The following is a 22,849-nucleotide window of genomic DNA, read 5'->3' as shown; positions in this document are numbered from 1 at the left end:
CAGTGGTGTCCATCATTCTTAAATGTAACCACCAAGACTCTTCCTAGAGCTGGCCACCCGGCCAAACTGAGCAATCGGGGGAGAAGGGCCTTGGTCAGGGATGTGACCAAGAACCCGATGGTCACTCTGACAGAGCTCCAGAGTTCCTCTGTGGAGATGGGAGAACCTTCCAGAAGGCCAACCATCTCCACAGCACTCCACCAATCAGGCCTTTATGGCTGAATGCCAGACGGAAGCCACTCCTCTGCAAAAGGCACATGACAGCTCGTTTGGAGTTTGCCAAAAGGCACCTAAGGACTTTCAGACCATGTAAAACAAGATTCTCTGTTCTGATGAAACCAAGCTTGAACTCTTTGGTTTGAATGCCAAGCCTCACATCTGGAGGAAACGTAGCACCATCCCTACGGTAAAGCATGGTGGATGCAGGATCATGCTGTGGGGATGTTTTTCAGCGGCAGGGACTGGGAGCCTAGTCAGGATCGAGACAAAGATGAACGGAGCAAAGTACAAAGAGATCCTTGATGAAAACCTGCTCCAGAGTGGTCAGGACCTCCGACTTGGGCGAGGTTCACCTTCCAACAGGACAACAACCCTAAGCACACAGCTAAGACAACACAGGAGTCTCTGAATGTCCTTGAGTGGCCCGGCCAGAGCCCGGACCTGAACGAACATCTCTGGAGAGACCTGAAAATAGCTGTGCAATGACGCTCCCCATCCAACCTGACAGAGCTTGAGAGGATCTGCAGAGAAGAATGGGAGAAACTCCCCAAGTACAGGTGTGCCAAGCTTGTTGCGTCATGCCCAATAAGACTCAAGGCTGTAATCGCTGCCCAAGGTGCTTCAACAAAGGGTCTGAATACTTATGTAAATGTGATAGTTTTTTATTTTTACTAAATAAATAAAAAACAGTTTTTGCTTTGTCATTATGAGGTAGTGTGTATAGAGGGGGGGGGGGGGGGGGGACTATTTAATACATTTTAGAATAAGGCTGTAACATAATAAAATGTGGAAAAAGTGAAGGGGTCTGAATACCTTCCGAATGCACTGTACAGTATATATGAATATACTGTACCAATGCAAGATCTGAGGTTGTTTCAATGAGAGAACAAATAACATAACGCAATGGTATGAGACAATAATATACTAATAAGAGTATGAACACAGTGAGAAGTATCTGGCTACAGAGGACAGTCTGAATGGATAGTGTGATCCCCAAAGGAACTATTTTAAGTGAAGTGATCTAAAATGGTAGAATTGGGTTGTTTCTGTAAAAAAAAAAAAGCTATTACTAATTTTGAGTGTCTCTCACTCCCCTCTCCATCCAACCTAAGATGGCAAATTACATCAAAATGAAAACTGAAAGGCAGAAAGATATATAAAGGGAACTCTAGGACAGACTGATAGGGAGGAGCAGCAGTCTGTCACACTGTGTTGATTCTTCTACTGATAGGGTCGTTCTCCTGCAGTCACACCCAGACCTGGGCTTAAATACTATTTGAAATATTTCCAATATTACTACCATTTGCCTGGAGTGCCAAATGGGCGGGGTTTGCAATTTGGTGACTATTCTATTGGTTCCCTTGTACCAGGCAAGCTCAATCAAGCCCAGCTAAAGTAATTGAAATGATTTCAAATAGTATTTGAACCCAGGTCTGGTCACACAGCTGGGTATTTGCTGAATAAGGGATAATGATTTGTCATCATTCCACACCATTAATCTGAGCATGGAGCCATAAAAACCAGTGGCACTCTGTCTACATCAATGATACCACTGGGTGGGTTGGGGAATGAGTTGTGGAATAGCGAGTAGTAACAATGCTAATTTAAGATGCTGTATGTTACATGTGACAGGTTCACTGTAGTATCATATGTATTGTGGGAGAATCAATCTGTTAGCTAGTTTTACAGCTCATCTATAGTGTGGGTAATGGGAGGTGGATCAGATTTCCCCCCCCTTACTAACACACGCTCGCTCGCACGCAGACACAGAATGGCTCACCTGGGACACACAGACACCTGAAGCTAGTGCCCACACTGCGGCAAATCCCGTGGGCACAGGGGTTGAGGGCACAGAAGTCCACCAACTGGGCACAGGTCGGGCCGGTAAAGCCGGCGGCACAGCTGCAGCCAAAGCCCAGGCCGGGACCCTGGGGAAAGCAGCTCCCGTTGTTGTGGCAGGGGCTGGAGGCACATGGGTCCACCCTCTGTTCACACATACTGCCCTGATACCCTGAGAGAGATGAAGGGAGAAAAAGAGTGAGTGAGAGGAGCGAGAAAGAGAGGGGGGGGGGGATCTAGTCTGGTGGCAGAAATGCTGGGGGGTTCTGGGAGTGTGAAGGACCCCATTGTGGGTGTTGAGGTGGCTCTGTGGACTCACTGGGATGTAGCCTACAGCGTCTGTTTTGTCTTCACACAAACCCGTCCCCAGTCTCCCGCCCACAAACAAACAGGTATTGTTCTTCAAGACAAGCCAGCAAGCACATACTTAAAGACATGCTCCGGTACTTTGGCGACTAGTAAGTATTTTTTTAAACCTCCTGCTTTGGGCTGGATGTGTCCATGTGTAGTTCATACATGCATAATCTATGAGAAAGAAATAAAATAATCTGTCTGAGACACACACAGAAACCCAGCAACTCCAGCAGATTATTCCTCCCTCTCTAAGGTGACAGTGAGATAATGTCCATCAGTCTGGGTGATCCTGAGTCCTCCCTGCATCAGGTAAATGAATCAGCAGACCCTATCTTCATCAGCCCGATGAACTACACACACTTACACAATCACTGACACAATCAACATGCTCCTGGGTTATATTGACTGTGTAACACACACAGGCCAACACACATACATAGGCTGACACAAACACCCTCATAAATGCTCACACACACACACACAGTCTCTTCACAATAATGCAGTCTCCTCTCTGCGCTACCATGGCGATGATCCTGATAAAAACACCATTCTCCTGAGGAGGGAGGGAGGACAGAGGGGAGGGTGGGCTGGAGGGGAGGAGGGAAGCGGCAAGGAGGGCACCTTGAGAGTGGCAGAGATTGTGGCAGCGATTACAGAAGGTGTGACAAAGTGGAGGTTTGATTGAGGGTGACCTCAATTTATGATCAGTCTTTTTCATAAGAGCATCAGGGTGTAGAAGGCTAGTGGGAGTAGAAAAGCCAGGTCTACCTGGTTTGACTGCAGACGTTTGCCCAGGTCCCCGGGACGTCGGGAGATACATTCAATACCAGTCACTAGGGGCAACGTGAGCGCCTGTTACCATAGAGCAGGCTCACGGCTTGCTAGCGCGTTGTGGATGGAGATAGAGGACATAAAGGTTCCGAAGAAAAAGGTCCCGAAGAAAAAGGTCCCATGTATTAAAAAAAACTTGAGTGACTAAAATATCACACAATATTTTGGGGGATAGAAATGCTCACAATTTTAGAAAAATGACTTTCTCTCATGGCCAACTACCAAGAAGTTTGAAAAGACACCCTGAGTGGGCAGGGAGCTTATATTCATGAGCTTGCCTTGACTTACAGCTCTTTGAAATGCCTATGTCAAGAAACTTGGACGCAGTGAGCAGTAAAATCATCTCAAGCTAATTTGGTGATACGCAATTAACTCAAACTACATTTAAATTGCATCACTAGCTCAGTTTCCATCCAATTGGCTACAAATTATCATGAGAATATTCAAACAAATTACCAGTGGTGTGCTTCCACCAAACAGACTTGTTGCAGAGAAAAAAATCAGTATGTGATGACATAGTGAACACAAAGACATGTTTCACTTAGGTTTATGTACCGGATCAAAATCTGCAGTTCAATATGTTTTACCGATAGTTTTGTCAGAAAACGGTTGCTTTAAATAGCAAATGTGCCTACTCTGGTCTGGGCACCTGCGCTCTAGCCAACAGCTCGCAGATACTGTGCAGGTAGACTGTGTGAGTACAGTAGGCTAGTCTACATGATGAGATTATGTATAAGACGGATATTTGTATTTGTCAAATGGCAGTCAAGCAGCGATCATCATGTCACCAGAATAAGACCCTCGATATTTATTGGAAAGGAGCATCAAGATCACCATGCACTTTCACCACCCTGTCATCATAACATCTGTAGACTAAAGTCTTTCCGAGTCTTAGTGGGAGGACCACACACCATATCATCAAGTGACTCTAAGTTTACTTCGATACAGTGGCGAAAAAAATAAAAAACATTATATGAGAGATTTTGTTTTTAACACATGAAAGAGCTTGTCTTTGTCTTTTTTTTTGGGGGGGGGGGGGGGCTTGCCTGTTATTTTGCCATTAATACATGTCACATATCAGTTTGCAAACAATGTAAAAATATATATATTACACACACACACACACAATTGAGTTAATAAAGCAGTGTACAAACAGGCAGCTCCAAAATGCAGGTGTTACAGCCTAGCTCAGTGCTTTCTGTGGTGGTGGGGCAGACCAGCAGAAAAATAGGCTCAGCATTGAACCGTGATTGGCTCAGTGTTCTGTCACTCATGGGGACACTACGTCACCCGCCTTTAATAAAGGTAAACATCAAGAATGTGAGCCCTTTGTGTGCTGCCATCGAGTTACATTAGAAGTGCCCTTCCAAGAAGGCTCAAGGTCATTGGCCACAGATAAAATTACGTAAAATCTACAGTAGCTTTGATTGGAATGATCAAGTCAACATCTTACTTTCAAAATCTTAGCTAGCAGTCATCATCATAAATCAAGACGACAATCAACTGGAAAATCCTTTTTAATCCTTGTCATATGAAGAGAAATAATGAATAGAAATGATAGATAAAACGTATCGGTGCTCATCGACCATAAACATTACACAACAAGTTGGAAATCGCAAATTCAACAATGAGTTGTTTGGAAGGAATCGGTGACAGTGGCTAACCGCAAGCATATCAACTGGGAAGTCAGACTGGGAAAATACGTTTTGAACAGTCATCCAACTCGGAAATGTAAATTTTGATGACAATTTTCCAACGAAGGACTGCCTCGCACAACAAGGTGAGTCCAAAAATGTATTGTATGCTGCTGCATAAATGATGTAATATGCCAGGGAGGTATGGTCTGCCATATAAGCTGTTTTGTTTTTAAAGGCAGTAAACAAGGCTGAATTAACTGTTTTGCTGCCAGACAAGGCTCCGCTGATAGCCAGGTGTAGCAGTGGTAAGGATTCACTCTGTGGTGCTGGAAAGAAAGCTCTGCTGTTGGGACAGCTTTATGTAGGACCTAACAGTTTGTGGGCACCGCTTGTCACCATTATAGTGCAATTCATGTATTGTTTAGTGTTGTGTTGTGGCTTTGCTGGCATGCATTTTGCCCCACCAAGATTTACATGCTAAAATCACCACTGCTTTGATATGATAGTTATTATATCTATATTTGAGCAAAGGCATTTCCACCACCATTTCTCACATAGTTCATTTTACAGACACAAAAAGATCCCACCTTGTCAAACAAACAAATTATCTGTCTCCATTTATAGAATTGTAGCGAAACTTCCTGTTTCCATCACAGCTGTCATGATTTTCTTTCATAATGGTATGACTTTACTTGTATAAAAACTGTGGATGGAAACATGAGTTTTGAACGACCCTTCCCGCTCTTTTGTTCCATGCTGGCTGAAGACCTAGCTAGCCAGTAACTAGCTAACACCAGACACAGATGAAGACCTAGCTAGCCAGTAACTAGCTAACACCAGACACAGATGAAGACCTAGCTAGCCAGTAACTAGCTAACACCAGACACAGATGAAGACCTAGCTAGCCAGTAACTAGCTAACACCAGACACAGATGAAAGGGGAGACATACGGTAAGTATCTTCACCATGGATGGAAGTGTAAAATTGTAATTATACTGTATTTGCTGACACGCTTACAGTCAAATGTTGTACAAGGCCGTACTTATTTAAACTAGGTAAGAGAGTATTATGTTACCATTGGTGTATTAACATGAGAGTTAGGGTCACCTGAATCCAAGTGTTTGACATGGGGGAGGGGATCAGTAACGTTATGATCAAAACTCATCAATGTAGAAGAAACAGTCATTTTTCATACTTTGATTTGGGTTTTATTCAAATATCATCCAATTTCATGAAAAACATGATTTTGAATGTTCATGACTTTTAAACTGCGCTCTACAACTCAGAGGATTGTGGGTTCAATCACATTGCTAGGCACTCATTGTTATGTTTTCCTACTTTAACCCTATCCCAAACCTCAACCGTAGCCCGTCGGAATGAATGATTAAACGTAATTGTCGAGTTTTGACTTTGATCACTCCCCCTTTATGTCCACACACAGACATATAGACACACAACCGCACATCATCTCAGGTGTAGTAGAAAAGGTGACATGACAAGAGGAAAAGAAAAGAGGGAGGTAAAGGAGGATGTGAAGATAGGAAGGAGGGAAATCACAGCTCGATTCCTTTATCTCTGTAGCAAGATAAGTCTGCACTGCACAGTTTTCCCACCCTGCTGCTTGGTGGCATTTGCCTTGGGCCTTGTTGTCAGGGAGATTGGCTCAGTGTCTGAGCATCAGGACCCCATCTCTCAATTCAATTCTATTCAAGGGGCTTTATTGGCATGGGAGACATATGTTAACATTGCCAAAGCAAGTGAAGTAGATAATATACAAAAGTGAAATAAACAATACAAATGAACAGTAAACATTATACTCACAGAAGTTCCAAAAGAATAGACATTACAAATGTCATATTATGAATATATACAGTGTTGTTACGATGTGCAAATGGTTAAAGTACAAATGGGAAAATAAACATAAATATGGGTTGTATTTACAATGGTGTTTGTTCTTCACTGGTTGCCCTTTTCTTGTGGCAACAGGTCACAAATCTTGCGATGGCACACTTATTTCACCCAGTAGATATGGGAGTTCATCTAAATCAGATTTGTTTTCAAATTCTTTGTGGATCTGTGTCATCTGAGGGAAATATGTGTCTCTAATATGGTCATACATTTGACAGGAGGTTAGGAAGTGCAGCTCAGTTTCCACCTCATTTTGTGGGCAGTGTGCACATAGCCCGTCTTCTCTTGAGAGCCAGGTCAGCCTACAGCGGCCTTTCTCAATAGCAAGGCTACGCTCACTGAGTCTGTACATAGTCAAAGCCTTCCTTAAGTTTGGGTCAGTCACAATGGTCAGGTATTCTGCCACTGTGGACTCTCTATTTAGGGCCAAATAGCATTCCAGTTTTTTTGTTAATCCTTTCCAATGTGTTAAGTAATTATCTTTTTGTTTTCTCATGATTTAGTTGGGTCTCATTGTGTTGATGTCCTGGGGCTCTGTTTGTGAACAGAGCCCCAGGACCAGCTTGATTAGGAGACTCTTCTGCAGGTTCATCTCTCAGTAGGTGATGGCTTTGTTATGGAAGGTTTGGGAATCACTTCCTTTTAGGTGGTTGTAGAATTTAACGTTGCTTTTCTAGATTGATAATTAGCGGGTGTCTGCCTAATTCTGCTCTGCATGCATTATTTGGTGTTTTGCGTTGTACACAGAGGATTTTTGTGCAGAATTTTGCATGCAGAGTCTCAATTTGGTGTTTGCCCCATTTTGTGAATTGTATGCTCCTTTTGATGGCATAGAAGGCTCTTCTTGCCTTGTCTCTCAGATCGTTCACATCTTTGTGGAAGTTGCCTATGGCGTTGATGTTTAGGTCAAGGTGTACAGTTGAAGTTGGAGGTTTACATACATTTAGGTCGGAGTCATTAAAACTATTTTTTCAACCACTCTACAAATTTCTTGTTAACAGACTCTAGTTTTGGCAAGTCGGTTAGGACATCTACTTTGTGCATGATACAAGTCATTTTTCCAACTATTGTTTACAGACAGATTATTTCACTGTATCACAATTCCAGTGGGTCAGAAGTTTACATACACTAAGTTGACTGCGCCTTTAAACAGCTTGGAAAATTCCAGAAAATTATGCCATGGCTTTAGAAGCTTCTGATAGGCTAATTGATATAATTTGAGTCGATTGGAGGTGTACCTGTGGATGTATTTCAAGGGATACCTTCAAACTCAGTGCCTCTTTGCTTGACATCATGGGAAAATCAAAGGAAAGACCTCTGAAAAAAATGTGTAGACCTCCACAAGTCTGGATCATCCTTGGGAGCAATTTCTAAACGCCTGAAGATACCACGTTCATCTGTACAAACAAGGTACGCAAATATAAACACCATGGGACCACACCAGCTCTCTCCACCACACACACACACTTTACCAAGCCTGCACACTAAACCAGATTCCCAGGGGAGCTCTGATATGAAAGGAGAGCAGCTTTAGCAGAGCAGCTGTACTCCAATAGAGTTAGGAGTCTAAATATAGCACCTCCGGCCCTCCTGTTCCTCACTGGAGACAGTGCCAGTCCCAGAGCTGAGAGAGAGACCTCAGAGGACAGACCGAGAGCTAGGAGGACTGCTGGGAGCAACCTCCTCAAGAGGCTCTGGCTGTGTCTGAAATGGTACCCATATATCGTCGAGCAGATCGCTCAAGATTGACTTTGAAATTGGACGTCTGTCCATTTCCTGAGGACGTCAATCCCATGACTGAATCCGATTGCGCGTTCGATCCCAGTGGTAGACACTCATTTTCTACAGTCTGGTTTTAACCCTATCCCAAACCTTAACCCTGAACTCAACCATTCAGAATGGATGCCTAAAGTTAATGTGTTAACCCTATCCCAACCCTTATTTTCAAGATGTGACATTTGGAGAAACGTGGATAAAAGTCTGAATCTGAAGTCGAATTGGTAAAACCATGAGATATTGTTGCTTTCCTAATAATGTGCACTACTTTTGGCCAGGGCTCAAAGCCGCTCTGTCATCTGACATGATTGGTCATGAATGGACATGACACCTAATAACCCAACTTGTCATGTTTATGATACTGCTCTATCGAACTACTACTAGTACAAACTACAGGCCTGCTCACCTGCCATTTGCCTTCAGCAGTGGAAGTTCATAAGCCGTGATTCTGCTATGCTTGCCTCTGCTATTGTCGTCATCCATCACTTTATGCACAGCCAAACGAAACCAAATTATCATTAAAGCTCTTCACTGCGTCTCTGGAGACAGTGATAGTTAGAGAGAGGATCTAGAGTAAAGATACTTGTAATTTCTTCAAATAAATGAGACAGTCGAGGTAAATTTACAACAGTACAAGAGTGTCTTTTCCTCACGAACACACCATAATTCCAGGTCGGTCATCTCTTTAGCACTTCACAACGTCTCTGTACTAAGAGGTATGCTACAAAGCAGGATCAATTAGTTAGCCAGCTAACCTTGATAAGCAAGCAGAAATAACAATTGATTTTATAGCTCATTTAAAAAGCTAAACTTACATGACATAACAGATATGTCTATTTGTCTGTCAATTCAATTAGACCATGCCAATTTAAAGCTTATCTTTCTACAAAATAGAAAGTTATCAGAATATGTAGACAAGTTAGTTGGCCAACTCCATAATCCTGCTTTGTTAATCTGCTATACTGCTGCCCTCACATTCACCTGCCAGAAAAAACAAGAAAACAACTGTGAACCCTAACACATTTTTTACGTCTCTCCTGCTCAGTCTCTCACAACTGGATGGGAATCAGATGGACAGGAGTCTGCAGCTTGGATTCTGGAGCTGTCCGCTCCTAGTGTGTTTGTGTATAAACAGAGGTAGAGGTGAGGCAAGGTGCCTCCTCTTCACCCTCCACTGGCTGATTGCGGTCACCTGGAGTCACATGGTCATTCGAGAATGTGATAGGCTAATTGCCATGAAACCCAGTAGAAAGGCTCCAAATGGCAGGATTACCTAACGAGCCTGTTCAATATTTAGTCTCTCTCTCTCACACACCTCCTTGTCGCACTAATTACCAAGTGCTGAAGCAGTTTCCACCCCCATTGTTGCACCATAACCATGATCTTTCTGTGAAAACAACCAAAGGAAAAAAACTGCTGTGGATGGATAAAAAAATTCTGGTCAGCGTTGGCGTTCGTCCAACAGTGTAAGATTAATAATTTAATCCGAGTTGCGTTGTTAGCAAGACTGTGGATCAGAACTCAGTGACCGCAGGGAATTGTACCTGAAATGTACCAGATTTTTTGGACCAGATTTTACATTCATACCTCTGTTGTTTTATTAATGTGTTCGAAGAGGATTATTCCGGAATGGTTTCGCATGGCAGTGTGGGTGTGCGTATTTATAAAAAGTGTGGATTGGCATGCCCTTATTTAGGAGTACTGTGTTTGTCAGAATTTAGTTTTAGCGGGCGTAGATTTCCCATGTGGGGCAGAGAGACGGTCGTTAGGGCTAGGAGGACTAATTAGACTAGTGGAGGAAGGTTTAAATTGAGCAACGGTCTGGCACAGATAAACACCGAGTAGGCACAGAAACGAACGGCAGCGGAACTAGGATATCCTCACACACATATTCAGACACACACACAGGACAGTCCAACACACACACACACACATATACAACCTGCTAATGAGGCTCAGAATTTATTGTTCATTGCTGTGGATTTGTACATGTTATGGTAATTTTCTGCACTTTTCTGTGCTATTGGTACTGGGGTACCTACTACCCTCAGGGCAGAGTTATGATAAAGTACCTACCCTCAGGGCAGTAGCACCTGGGTCCAGCCAGGCTGCTGGAGCAGGTAGCCCCGTTCCTGCAGGGCTGAGACAGGCAGTGGTCCACCTGCAACTGGCAAAGACCACCCTCGAACCCTGGAGCACACAGACGAAACACAGTGTCACATAGCATTAAACCTGAACACACACAGAAGGAGCCAAACATACACCCGCAACTCTTACGCACTGACATGCAAACCATCCAACTATCGCTATAACAAGAACACACACAGAAAAACAAATGTACGCAACACACACACAGGCCACCCTATGTCTCACACTTCCCCATGACTGTCCATCTTCATTAGCTCATCAGGTCAATTCAAAACAGAACACTCACTCTTCCAAGAACAAGTCAACAAGTCCTGCATCTAGCCAATTACCCCCAACCTTACTACCCATCAATCATGTAGTGTGGCCTCCACATTGCTCTAGATGAGCCTGTGAGAACCCACTGCCCTCAGTCTGTCTGTCAGGCAGGCAGGCATACCACCACAGTCCTGTAATCACTCTTCTCTAATAAGATGTGGCTGGCCATCAACAACAGCTCCAGCCTCTGCTTCTATAACAAGGCAATTATCCTCTCAGGTGGCTCAAAGCTGCCCTCACTGGTCCGGGCCCCAAATATATCTAATTGACAAGTTGAAAGGGTGGACTCTTCTCTGCGTCCCCTATTTCATTTGGAGACACTCTCACACACGCAGGCCTCAGGAGATTGGTGGCACCTTAATTGAGGAGAACAGACTCGTGGTAATGACTGGAGCGGAATGGGTGGAATGGCATCAAATACACCAAACACATGGCTTGCAGGTGTTTGGTGCCATTCTCTTTGCTCCATTCTGGCCATTACTATGAGCTATTCTCCCCTCAGCAGCCTCCTGTGATGCACGCACATACGCATGTACACACAGACACACACACACAAACACACAGTAGTTACCTGGAGGGCAGATACAAGTGAAGTTGCGGCCCTCGTCCCCCTGCCTCAGGTCACTACAGATGGCGTAGTTCTGGCAGGGCTTGAGGTGGCAGGCATCAAACTCCTCACAGAAGATTCCAGAGTAACCATTCTCACACTCACAGAAGAAGGTGCTCTGGAGGTCAGAGGGTTCACTGTCACACACTGACTGACTAAAGGTACCAAAACTAGTGCCAGTTTCTCCCAACCACATGACCTGACCAGGATAAACTCATGGCTCTATATGTGACTAGTATAGGGGTTCATGTGATGAGAAGAAAAACGGATGAGACTGAGTGGTCAGATAACATTGTGGAACATAATGCTCAACACTTTGTCTATCACTGGGATGGTTCTGGTTACTGGGGCTACATGCGGCTCAATTGAGATGTACAACCCTGGGATTCTCTATTGTTAGTCCTCTAAACCCCACCGATGCCCTTTTCCTCCCAGCTCCCCAAAGTGTGGTGTGCTAAATCACCCTCTAACACTGCACCTGTAGGCGGGAGGGAAAGAGCTAGCAGGCCCTCAGTCTAACACACGTCTCCTCTCTCCCCTCTCTTCTCCCTTTCTTATTTGTTCTCCCTCTCTTCACTTCTCTTCTCTCCATTTCCTCTCTCTACTCCTCTCTGCTGCAGTGATTATTCTTCTAACTGCAATGCCTCTAGGGACCCAGGAAGCGGGGGAGCCCCAGGGAGCAGTAGGGATGCAGGACTTTATTATTAAGAACTCTGTCTCCATCCCACAATACATTTATCTATTTCTCTGTTCCCATGGCAATAAGGTATGGTCTTTATTCTGTCTTGCTTATCTTTTTCTCCACCCAGTCTCCTGTTGCTATGTTACCGCATAGTGTATCATCAAGACAATAGTGTCGCAATCTTTCAATATTCTGCTGAATTACAATATTCTGCTGGATTACCAGTATATTTAGGGGGGAAATCAGTTTTCTGAATATTGAAAGTGACATGTTAAGCCTTAAAATAGTGTTCACAGGATCAAGCCCAAAGACAAGGGATTGAATCACCAACCCAAGGACAGGTGACATCACATTTTTGACCCCTGACCTCTTACCACAGAGGGCTGGGTGATGCACTTCCCCTTCCCAGAGCATTGTGGGTCGCTGAAGCGGCTGCCAGGCTCCACACAGCTGCTGGCCTTCACTGTCAGATTGAGACGCAGGGTGACTTCCGAGCCACTGGGGGTGCCCACGCGCAGCACACCTACAACGGGAGAGAGAAGAAAACAAGATCAATCAAAAAACATCTATTCTATCCTAAGGTCCTAGCTGGTTCACCTTGATAAATATGAAAAGACGGATTAAATGTGAGCAATATTGAATATTGCCAATGTAACTAGAGAGAAAGGTAGGGGAGGTCAACATGGATGTAGGGACAGAGGCATTGTGTTTAGATAAGGTGTAGAGAGAAGTAATGGTTCCTTGCAAAGAAGATTTTGGTCAAACGTGTCCGGTTCTACACAAGTTTGCTATCTTAACACCATCGTACGTAACATTGACCAGAACACCTTGTGTTTGACAAATGTTCTAGGAGGGGTTGCTTATGGATCATTGCCTAGATAAGACACCTCTAGCTTCCATTGAAAAAGAGAAATGTATTTCCTGGCAACTAACTATTAGAGAAATGGAGAGGAAAAGGCCATGCTAGCAAATATGAATCGAATAGATTAGTTATTGTTTTGTTATTTATGTGTCATGTGACACACAGCAGGCTGCTACCAGAAGCCTCTATTTTAAAATAGCCTCAAAGTGAAGATTAACAGCTGTTATTAGGGACCTGCTATGAGCCAATGAGGCGTGAGCAAAGCCAGGACGAGTCATTGCCACAGCAAAGCCCTGCAGCCAATCAGGCGTCTATAAAAGCTGGTCCCCTAACACCTCACCATTTTCTGGTTAGGTCAGCCCAATAACGTCTGTTCCTCACAACACAAACTCACAAATGCAAAGTCACTGCTCTCTGATGCAGCACTTACATGCACACACACACTTACACTGCATTTAGACAGGCAGATATTTTTTTCACTTATTGGTCTTTTGACCAATCACATCAGATCTTTTCACATCAGATCTTTTTCAGAGCTTATCTGATTGGTCAAAAGACTAATTAGTGGGGGGGAAATATTAGAATTGGTCTGCCTGCCTGAATGCACGCACACTGTAAAAAAAGATTAAACTCACAATTGTAAGGCAACCAACTGCAATATGACTAAGTTTGCTCAACAAAATGCTCACACACAAACTTTTTGTTGTGAGTGAGCAAATTTACAATTGTGAGTTGAATCATATATATATATATATATATATATATATATATTATTTTTTTTACAATCCACTCTGCCACCATCATTATTTCATTCACATTAGCTGTCTCAGATATACGAACATGTGGTACATGCGTGCACAAGTGGGAGTGTGTGCATTTGTTCGTGTGTACTGCATGTTTCCGCATGTGAGACAGATTATGTGAGATGCACACAAGCACACACACATATCTCCACAGCAGCCTTGCTCTCAAGGACATGACTAATTTACTATCCAGGGTCTTTGACTGGTAAACAACCAAACATGATGACAGAAAAACGACTCTCACTCTTTCTCTCTCCTTTTCTCTCTCTCTCTCTCTCTCTTTAATTCTCTCTCTCCTCCCTCACTCCCCAGACAGAGCCGCAGGATCTCAGGCGGAGTGTCTCCAGCCAGCTCAAGGTCAGTGGACAGACAGGCTGAGACCTAATATAGCAGTGTTGGTATGGAGACCACGCACAGGGGTCAAGTAGACGATTCACTAAAGGGAAGGACACCAATTACGACGCCGCACCTGCTGGAATCCACCGAACCTTCAGACGTACGTTACTGTAACATTCCTCATTGAAAATAGGCTTAACGATAAAATATGCAGAAAAACAACAAACCTGAATTGCAGAGCCAAGTGTTTATGTGCGCCAGCCCCATACAAATGAGCCATTATCATACTGTTTATGAATTGTATGGATATTGTGCTCTTGATTGACATTCCATGCAAATTACTGATCCATTACTGAACACTGCAGAGAATGTGAATGTTAGTATTGAAAACATGATGGAATACCATTCCATCCTAATTACCCAATGGGCTTGATTGATCAGGGGCATATATCTCTGACTTTAAGGTACCTTATACCAATAAAATACAAGTATCTTCTAAATAGGAATATGTATAATATGCACTTTTATCACTATATGTGCTATGCAAAGATTCATTCCCTTGGAGTTGAAGATAGCCATCTCTAACGCAAAATACAGTTGGCACCAATGACAGGTTGGCAGAATGGAAGTGATAGCACTATAGCACCAGCACATTTACCACCAAATGGACAGACAGAATAAAGTAACCTATATTCCTACATATGCTTTTTAACAGTTGTATTGAGGTGGCGGGAAATCTTCTGTTCCACATAGGAACAGACAGGATTACGTAAGTAAGTAAATTGAGATGGAGGAGGGGCCTTACTGAGGAAGTAGTTGTGTCCAAGGGGGAGGGAGTGGTCAGGGACCACCAGTCCATCTGAAGCCTGCTGGAACCACATGATGGTCCCCTCCACCAAGGAGGAACGCTGGAAGCCATCCTCTCCAACATGCCAAAGGACGGGCGCTCCACTCACATTCACTACGATCCTAAAGGGAGAGGGGAGGGAGTGTGAGAGAGAAAGAGAGAGTCCTCGAAACCAGACAATTTAGTTACCAGCCTGCTACAGTGCATTCAGAAAGTATTCATATCCCTTCATTTATTCAACATTTAGTTGTGTTACAGACAGAATTCCAAATTGATTAAAACACACATAATTCCCCATGATGACAAAGTGAAAACATGTTTTTTTAAATGTATTACAAATTAAATACAGAAATATCTAATTTATATATATGCATTGCTTGCTGTTTGGGGTTTTAGGCTGGGTTTCTGTACAGCACTTTGAGATATCAGCTGATGTACGAAAGGGCTATATAAATAAATTTGATTTGATATAAGTATTCACAACCTTTGCTTTGACACTCCAAATTGAGCACCCTTTGCCTTGATGACAGTTTTGCACACTCTTGGCATTCTCTCAACCAGCTTCACCTGGAATGCTTTTCCAACAGTCTTGAAGGAGTTCCCACATATGCTGAGCACTTGTTGGCTGCTTTTCATTCACTCTGAGGTCCAACTCATCTCAAACCATTTCAATTAGGTTGAGGTTGGGTGATTGTGGAGGCCAGGTTATCTGATGCAGCTTTGGGGTGTGTTGGTTCATTGTCCTGTTGAAAAATACATGATATTCCCACTATGATATTCCCATTCCCAGATGGGATGGCTTATCGCTGCAGAATGCTGTGGTATCCATGCCGGTTAAGTGTGCCTTGAATTCTAAATAAATCACAGACAGTGTCACCAGCAAAGCACACCCACACCATCACACCTCCTCCGACCATGCTTCTTGGTGGGAACCACACATGCAGAGATAATCCGTTCACCTAATCTGCATCTCACAAAGACACGGCAGTTGGAACCAAAAATCTCCAATTTGGACTCATCAGACCAAAGGACATATTTCCACCGGTCGAATGTCCACTGCTCGTGTTTCTTGGCCCAAACAAGTCTCTTCTTCTAAATGGTGTCCTTTAGTAGTGGTTTCTTTACAGAAATCTGACCATGAAGGCCTGATTCACGCAGTCTCCTCTGAACAGTTGATGTTGAGATGTGTCTGTTGAACTCTGTGAAGCATTTATTTGGGCTGTAATTTCTGAGGCTGGTAACTCTAATGAACTTATCCTCTACAGCAGAGGTAACTCTGGGTCTTCCTTTCCTGTGGCGGTCCTCATGAGAGACAGTTTCATCATAGTGCTTGATGGTTTTTGCGACTGCACTTGAAGAAACTTTAAAAGTTTATGAACATTTCTGGATTGACTGACTTTCATGTCTTAAAGTAAGGGTGGATTGTCGTTTCTCTTTGCTTATTTGAGCTGTTCTTGACACAACTGATTGGCTCAAACGCATTAAGAAGGAAATCAATTCCACACATTTTTAACAACGCACACCTGCTAATTGAAATGCATTCCAGGAGACTACCTCATGAAGCTGGTTGAGAGAATGCCAAGAGTGTGCAAAGCTGTAATCAAGGCAAAGTTGGGCTACTTTGAAGAATCTCAAATATATAAAATATATTTTGATTTGTTTAACACTTTTTAGGTTACTACATGATTCCATGTGTTATTTCATAGTTTTGATGTAGTTAGTTTTGATTATTCTACATTGTAGAAAATAGTCAAAATAAAGAGATCCTGGAATGAGTAGGTTTGTCCAAACTTTTGACTGGTACTATATGTAAATTAGATATTTCTGTATTTTATTTTCAATACATTTGTTTTCACTTTGTTTTCACTTTTTCATTATGGGGTATTGGGTGTAGATGCGTGAGAACACAACAAAATGTCAAATAAGTCAAGGGATGTGAATACCTTCTGAAGGCACCGGTATACATTTTATAAGACACACAACCACCATGCTAATAGGATGGAATGGTAGACATGAGTAATGCCTGGTCCTGTCTGTCTCAGTGGGGGGTACTATACTGCTTACTGTGGTGACTGTACAGCTCTGAAGGCGAGGTAGTAGAGTTATGACTGCTGTGGTCAAGGGTCATTACTCATCTGACTTTTGGCCAATTACTGGAAGAGACCGTCTCCCTACACAGACAGACAGTGTCAGCAAAGCAGACGCGCTCCAACTCAACACAAGACCAGCTACACTCCCAGACTCCTCCCACTGGCTGAGTCACTCACAGATAAATAAACACACACAGGTAAGTAAGTAAGTGTTGACCTTTCAAAAGCATTTGATAGCATTGAGCACCATTTTTTGTTGTTGCATAAATTACAAACTTATGGCCTTTGAAATAGAGACCTCGACTGGTTTAGGAGTTACTTAGTTAATAGGAAACTGTTTTGTGGAACAGCACAGTTTTGGAGTTCAAAGAACGTGCCCTGTTGAGATTCCTCAAGGTTTGATCCTTGGCCCATAGCTTATTTATTTTAAAATTGATGTTAATTACAATTTTGATTGTGTACATTTTATATTGTTTGCTGATGACACCAACATCTTTCTGTCTGATAAAGATGGTCAGAAATGTATCGTTAAAATTAATTAGTAATAATAAAAAAATTGGACGACTGGTTTAAAGAATTAAGCTGTCTTTAAATTAGGGCCGTTAACGTTAGCGAGTTAATAATGCATTTATGCGCTACATGTTTATCGGCGTACTTTTTTTACACCGTTAATCGCGTCACCATTTCTTCACCGCACGGAAACTTTTAAGAGCATGCGTTTCTGTAATGGACCTTTTTAAGCACAGGACACAACACGAAACACAGCTACAGTCAATGCTTGCGCATTAACATTGCTGAAGGCCATGTGTCTGTAGCCAAAATCGTGTAAAAGCTATGCCCATAATTACCAGAGCTATATACAGTGCCTTGCGAAAGTATTCGGCCCCCTTGAACTTTGCGACCTTTTGCCACATTTCAGGCTTCAAACATAAAGATATAAAACTGTATTTTTTTGTGAAGAATCAACAACAAGTGGGACACAATCATGAAGTGGAACGACATTTATTGGATATTTCAAACTTTTTTAACAAATCAAAAACTGAAAAATTGGGCGTGCAAAATTATTCAGCCCCCTTAAGTTAATACTTTGTAGCGCCACCTTTTGCTGCGATTACAGCTGTAAGTCGCTTGGGGTATGTCTCTATCAGTTTTGCACATCGAGAGACCGAATTTTTTTCCCATTCCTCCTTGCAACACAGCTCAAGCTCAGTGAGGTTGGATGGAGAGCATTTGTGAACAGCAGTTTTCAGTTCTTTCCACAGATTCTCGATTGGATTCAGGTCTGGACTTTGACTTGGCCATTCTAACACCTGGATATGTTTATTTTTGAACCATTCCATTGTAGATTTTGCTTTATGTTTTGGATCATTGTCTTGTTGGAAGACAAATCTCCGTCCCAGTCTCAGGTCTTTTGCAGACTCCATCAGGTTTTCTTCCAGAATGGTCCTGTATTTGGCTCCATCCATCTTCCCATCAATTTTAACCATCTTCCCTGTCCCTGCTGAAGAAAAGCAGGCCCAAACCATGATGCTGCCACCACCATGTTTGACAGTGGGGATGGTGTGTTCAGAGTGATGAGCTGTGTTGCTTTTACGCCAAACATAACGTTTTGCATTGTTGCCAAAAAGTTCCATTTTGGATTCATCTGACCAGAGCACCTTCTTCCACATGTAAACGACACTTTTTATGGATATCTTTAAGAAATTGCTTTCTTCTTGCCACTCTTCCATGAAGGCCAGATTTGTGCAATATACGACTGATTGTTGTCCTATGGACAGAGTCTCCCACCTCAGCTGTAGATCTCTGCAGTTCATCCAGAGTGATCTTGGGCCTCTTGGCTGCATCTCTGATCAGTCTTCTCCTTGTATGAGCTGAAAGTTTAGAGGGACGGCCAGGTCTTGGTAGATTTGCAGTGGTCTGATACTCCTTCCATTTCAATATTATCGCTTGCACAGTGCTCCTTGGGATGTTTAAAGCTTGGGAAATCTTTTTGTATCCAAATCCGGCTTTAAACTTCTTCACAACAGTATCTCGGACCTGCCTGGTGTGTTCCTTGTTCTTCATGATGCTCTCTGCGCTTTTAACGGACCTCTGAGACTATCACAGTGCAGGTGCATTTATACGGAGACTTGATTACACACAGGTGGATTGTATTTATCATCATTAGTCATTTAGGTCATCATTGGATCATTCAGAGATCCTCACTGAACTTCTGGAGAGAGTTTGCTGCACTGAAAGTAAAGGGGCTGAATAATTTTGCACGCCCAATTTTTCAGTTTTTGATTTGTTAAAAAAGTTTGAAATATCCAATAAATGTCGTTCCACTTCATGATTGTGTCCCACTTGTTGTTGATTCTTCACAAAAAAATACAGTTTTATATCTTTATGTTTGAAGCCTGAAATGTGGCAAAAGGTCGCAAAGTTCAAGGGGGCCGAATACTTTCGCAAGGCACTGTATATATATTTTTCCCCGCCACGGATTTGTGCCCATGTCGCGGGCCGTTTTTTTAAATACGCGAGCCGCAATTTTGGGTTTTGATAACGAACAACACTGTTTAGCTAGCTAGTCATCTTAACTTGACGACTGACTATGCTATGCACAAATGTGGATGGCACAGGAAGAACTGAAAAGGAATAGGCTACTCAAAGAGATGCTTCAAAGGCAGGCTGCATATACAAGAGTGTGTGTGTGTGTGTGTGTGAGTAAGTGAGAGAGAGAGAGAGAGAGAAGGTATGGGAGGGAGGAGGAGTGTGTAGATGGTTAGTTTTCATAACATTGTTGGACAAGTTGAAAAACTGTGTTCTTTGTATCCATAGAGCCAGTAATGTTTTCCTGTAGTCACACTCCTTTAGAATGCCTGAAGCTTTAACAGTACTTAAAGCTGTGTGTGTAGGTCCTGTGCGCAACTGTTCAACTTTTTCTCCCCAGTTTCGATCTTGTCTCATCACTGCAACGCCCCAACGGGCTCAGGAGAGGTCCTCCGAGACATGACCCGCCAAACCGCACTTTTTAACACCCGGCGCTTAACCCGGAAGCCAGCTGCACCAATGTTTGGAAGAAACACCATTCAAATGATGACCGAAATCAGCCTGCAGGCTCCTGGCCCGCCACAAGGAGTCGCTAGAGCGCGATGAGCCAACTATAGTCCCCCTAGCCAAACCCTCCCCTAACCCGGACAACGCTGGACTTATTGTGCGCTGCCCTATGGGACTCCCGGTCACAGCCGGTTGTGACACAGCCTGGGATCAAACCCGATTCTGTAGTGACGCCTCAGTCTAAAGCGATGCAGTGCTTTAGACTGCTGCGCCACTCGGGAGGCCCACACCTTGTTATTTTTTATTTGACTTTTTTATTCATGTACTGCAATGTTGAGGGAGTAAGCACACAAGCATTTCACAGCACATTTTATACCTGCTGTAAACTGTGTATGTGACAAATACAATAAGATTTTAAATAAGTTAACAAACAATCTCTCTCTCTCTACCATCTTCCATTCAGCCTCTTTCTCATTGGTATTCCTAAAGTTGTGTGTGTGTGTGTGTGTGTGTGTGTGTGTGTGTGTGTGTGTGTGTGTGCGCGCATGCAGGCACTATCAGTAATTAGCACACCAATACAACAACGATATTTGCCTACAGCCAAGAGCGGAGACTGTTATGCTGATAAAGACCTCTTATGTTTCCACTCCCCCGTCATTTATAAAGAGACACTATGCATTGACCACTTTGAATGACCAATAAAGGACATTTATGATGCTTGCTTAAATCAGAACACATTGCAGTCAGGCACTATACCTGGGCAACACAATGGAGGTCATTTGCTACCATCGGGGTTGTGACTGAATAATGAAAGACTGCAAGTTCCATGTAAATGACACAGGACGATAATCATAAGACAATGATCTCAAGGGAAGACAGATGTAATGCAGTCTCCAGTGTGGTAGAACTATAGTTCACTTGGGAGAGAGGGAGAGGTTAAGATAAACAGGGGAGAGAGGGAGAGGTTAGGATAAACAGGGGAGAGAGGGAAAGGTTAGGATAAACAGGGGAGAGAGTGAGAGGATAGGATAAACAGGGGAGAGAGGGAGAGGTTAGGATAAATATGGGAGAGAGAGGATAGGATAAACAGGGGAGGGAGGGAGGACGGGAGAGGTTAGGATAAACAGGGGGGAGAGAGGATAGGATAGGATAAACAGGGGAGAGAGGGAGAGGTTAGGATAAACGGGAGAGAGGGAGAGGATAGGATAAACAGAGGAGAGAGGGAGAGGTTAGGATAAACAGGGGAGAGGATAGGATAAACAGGGGAGAGAGGTTAGGATAAATATGGGAGAGAGAAGATAGGATAAACAGGAGGGAGGGAGGACGGGAGAGGTTAGGAGAAACGGGGGAGAGAGGATAGGATAGGATAAACAGGGGAGAGAGGGAGAGGTTAGGATAAACAGGGGAGAGAGGGAGAGGTTAGGATACATAGGGAAGGGAGGGAGGGGATAAACAGGGGAGAGAGGGAGAGGTTAGGATAAACAGGGAGGGGATAAACGGGGGAGAGAGGGAGAGGTTAGGATAAACAGGGAGGGGATAAATGGGAGAGAGGGAGAGGATAGGATAAACAGGGGAGGGAGGGAGAGGATAGGATAAACAGGGGAGAGAGGGAGAGGATAGGATAAACAGGGAGAGGATAAACGGGAGAGAGAGGGAGAGGTTAGGATAAACAGGGAGGGGATAAACGGGAGAGAGGGAGAGGATAGGATAAACAGGGGAGGGAGGGAGAGGGAGAGGATAGGATAAACAGGGAGGGGATAAACGGGAGAGAGAGGGAGAGGTTAGGATAAACAGGGAGGGGATAAACAGGGGAGGGAGGGAGAGGTTAGGATAAACAGGGAGGGGATAAACGGGGGAGAGAGGGAGAGGTTAGGATAAACAGGGAGGGGATAAACGGGAGAGAGAGAGAGGATAGGATAAACAGGGGAGAGAGGGAGGGGATAGGATAAACAAGGGAGAGAGGGAGAGGATAGGATAAACAGGGGAGGGGATAGGATAAACAGGGAGGGGATAAACGGGAGAGAGAGAGAGGATAGGATAAACAGGGGAGAGAGGGAGGGGATAGGATAAACAAGGGAGAGAGGGAAAGGTTAGGATAAACAGGGAGGGGATAAACGGGAGAGAGGGAGAGGATAGGATAAACAGGGGAGAGAGGGAGAGGCTAGGTTAAACAGGGGAGGGAGGGAGGGGATAGGATAAACAAGGGAGAGAGGGAGAGGATAGGATAAACAAGGGAGAGAGGGAGAGGATAGGATAAACAAGGGAGAGAGGGAGAGGTTAGGATAAACAGGGGAGAGAGTGAGAGGATAGGATAAACAAGGGAGAGAGGGAGAGGATAGGATAAACAAGGAAGAGAGGGAGAGGATAGGATAAACAGGGGAGAGAGAGAGAGAGGATAGGATAAATGGGAGATAGGGAGAGGTTAGGATAAACATGGGAGAGAGAGGATATGATAAACAGGGGAGGGAGGGAGGACGGGATAGGTTAGGATAAACAGGGGGAGAGAGAGAGGATAGGATAAACATGGGGGAGAGAGAGAGAGAGGATAGGATAAACAGG

At 43.7% G+C, this 22,849-nt stretch overlaps 1 protein-coding gene across 1 annotated transcript in view; it reads right to left on the bottom strand.

Moving 5' to 3' along the window:
- The window catches only part of LOC109905586 (delta and Notch-like epidermal growth factor-related receptor), a 70,741-nt gene that overhangs the window by 6,347 nt on the left and 41,545 nt on the right, over positions 1–22,849 (bottom strand). The window contains exons 4-8 of the mRNA XM_020503037.2: positions 15,123–15,286; positions 12,691–12,839; positions 11,599–11,752; positions 10,641–10,754; positions 2,000–2,230 (exon numbers count right to left, since the gene is read on the bottom strand). Coding sequence (XP_020358626.1) covers positions 2,000–2,230; positions 10,641–10,754; positions 11,599–11,752; positions 12,691–12,839; positions 15,123–15,286 — 812 coding nt within the window. The remainder of the gene's footprint in view (positions 1–1,999; positions 2,231–10,640; positions 10,755–11,598; positions 11,753–12,690; positions 12,840–15,122; positions 15,287–22,849) is intronic.

The sequence above is a fragment of the Oncorhynchus kisutch genome, linkage group LG15 (genome assembly GCF_002021735.2).
Source record: "Oncorhynchus kisutch isolate 150728-3 linkage group LG15, Okis_V2, whole genome shotgun sequence".
NCBI lineage: Eukaryota > Metazoa > Chordata > Actinopteri > Salmoniformes > Salmonidae > Oncorhynchus > Oncorhynchus kisutch.
Note: the sequence above shows the minus strand (reverse complement) of the source record. Positions and strands in the feature narration are given on the sequence as shown.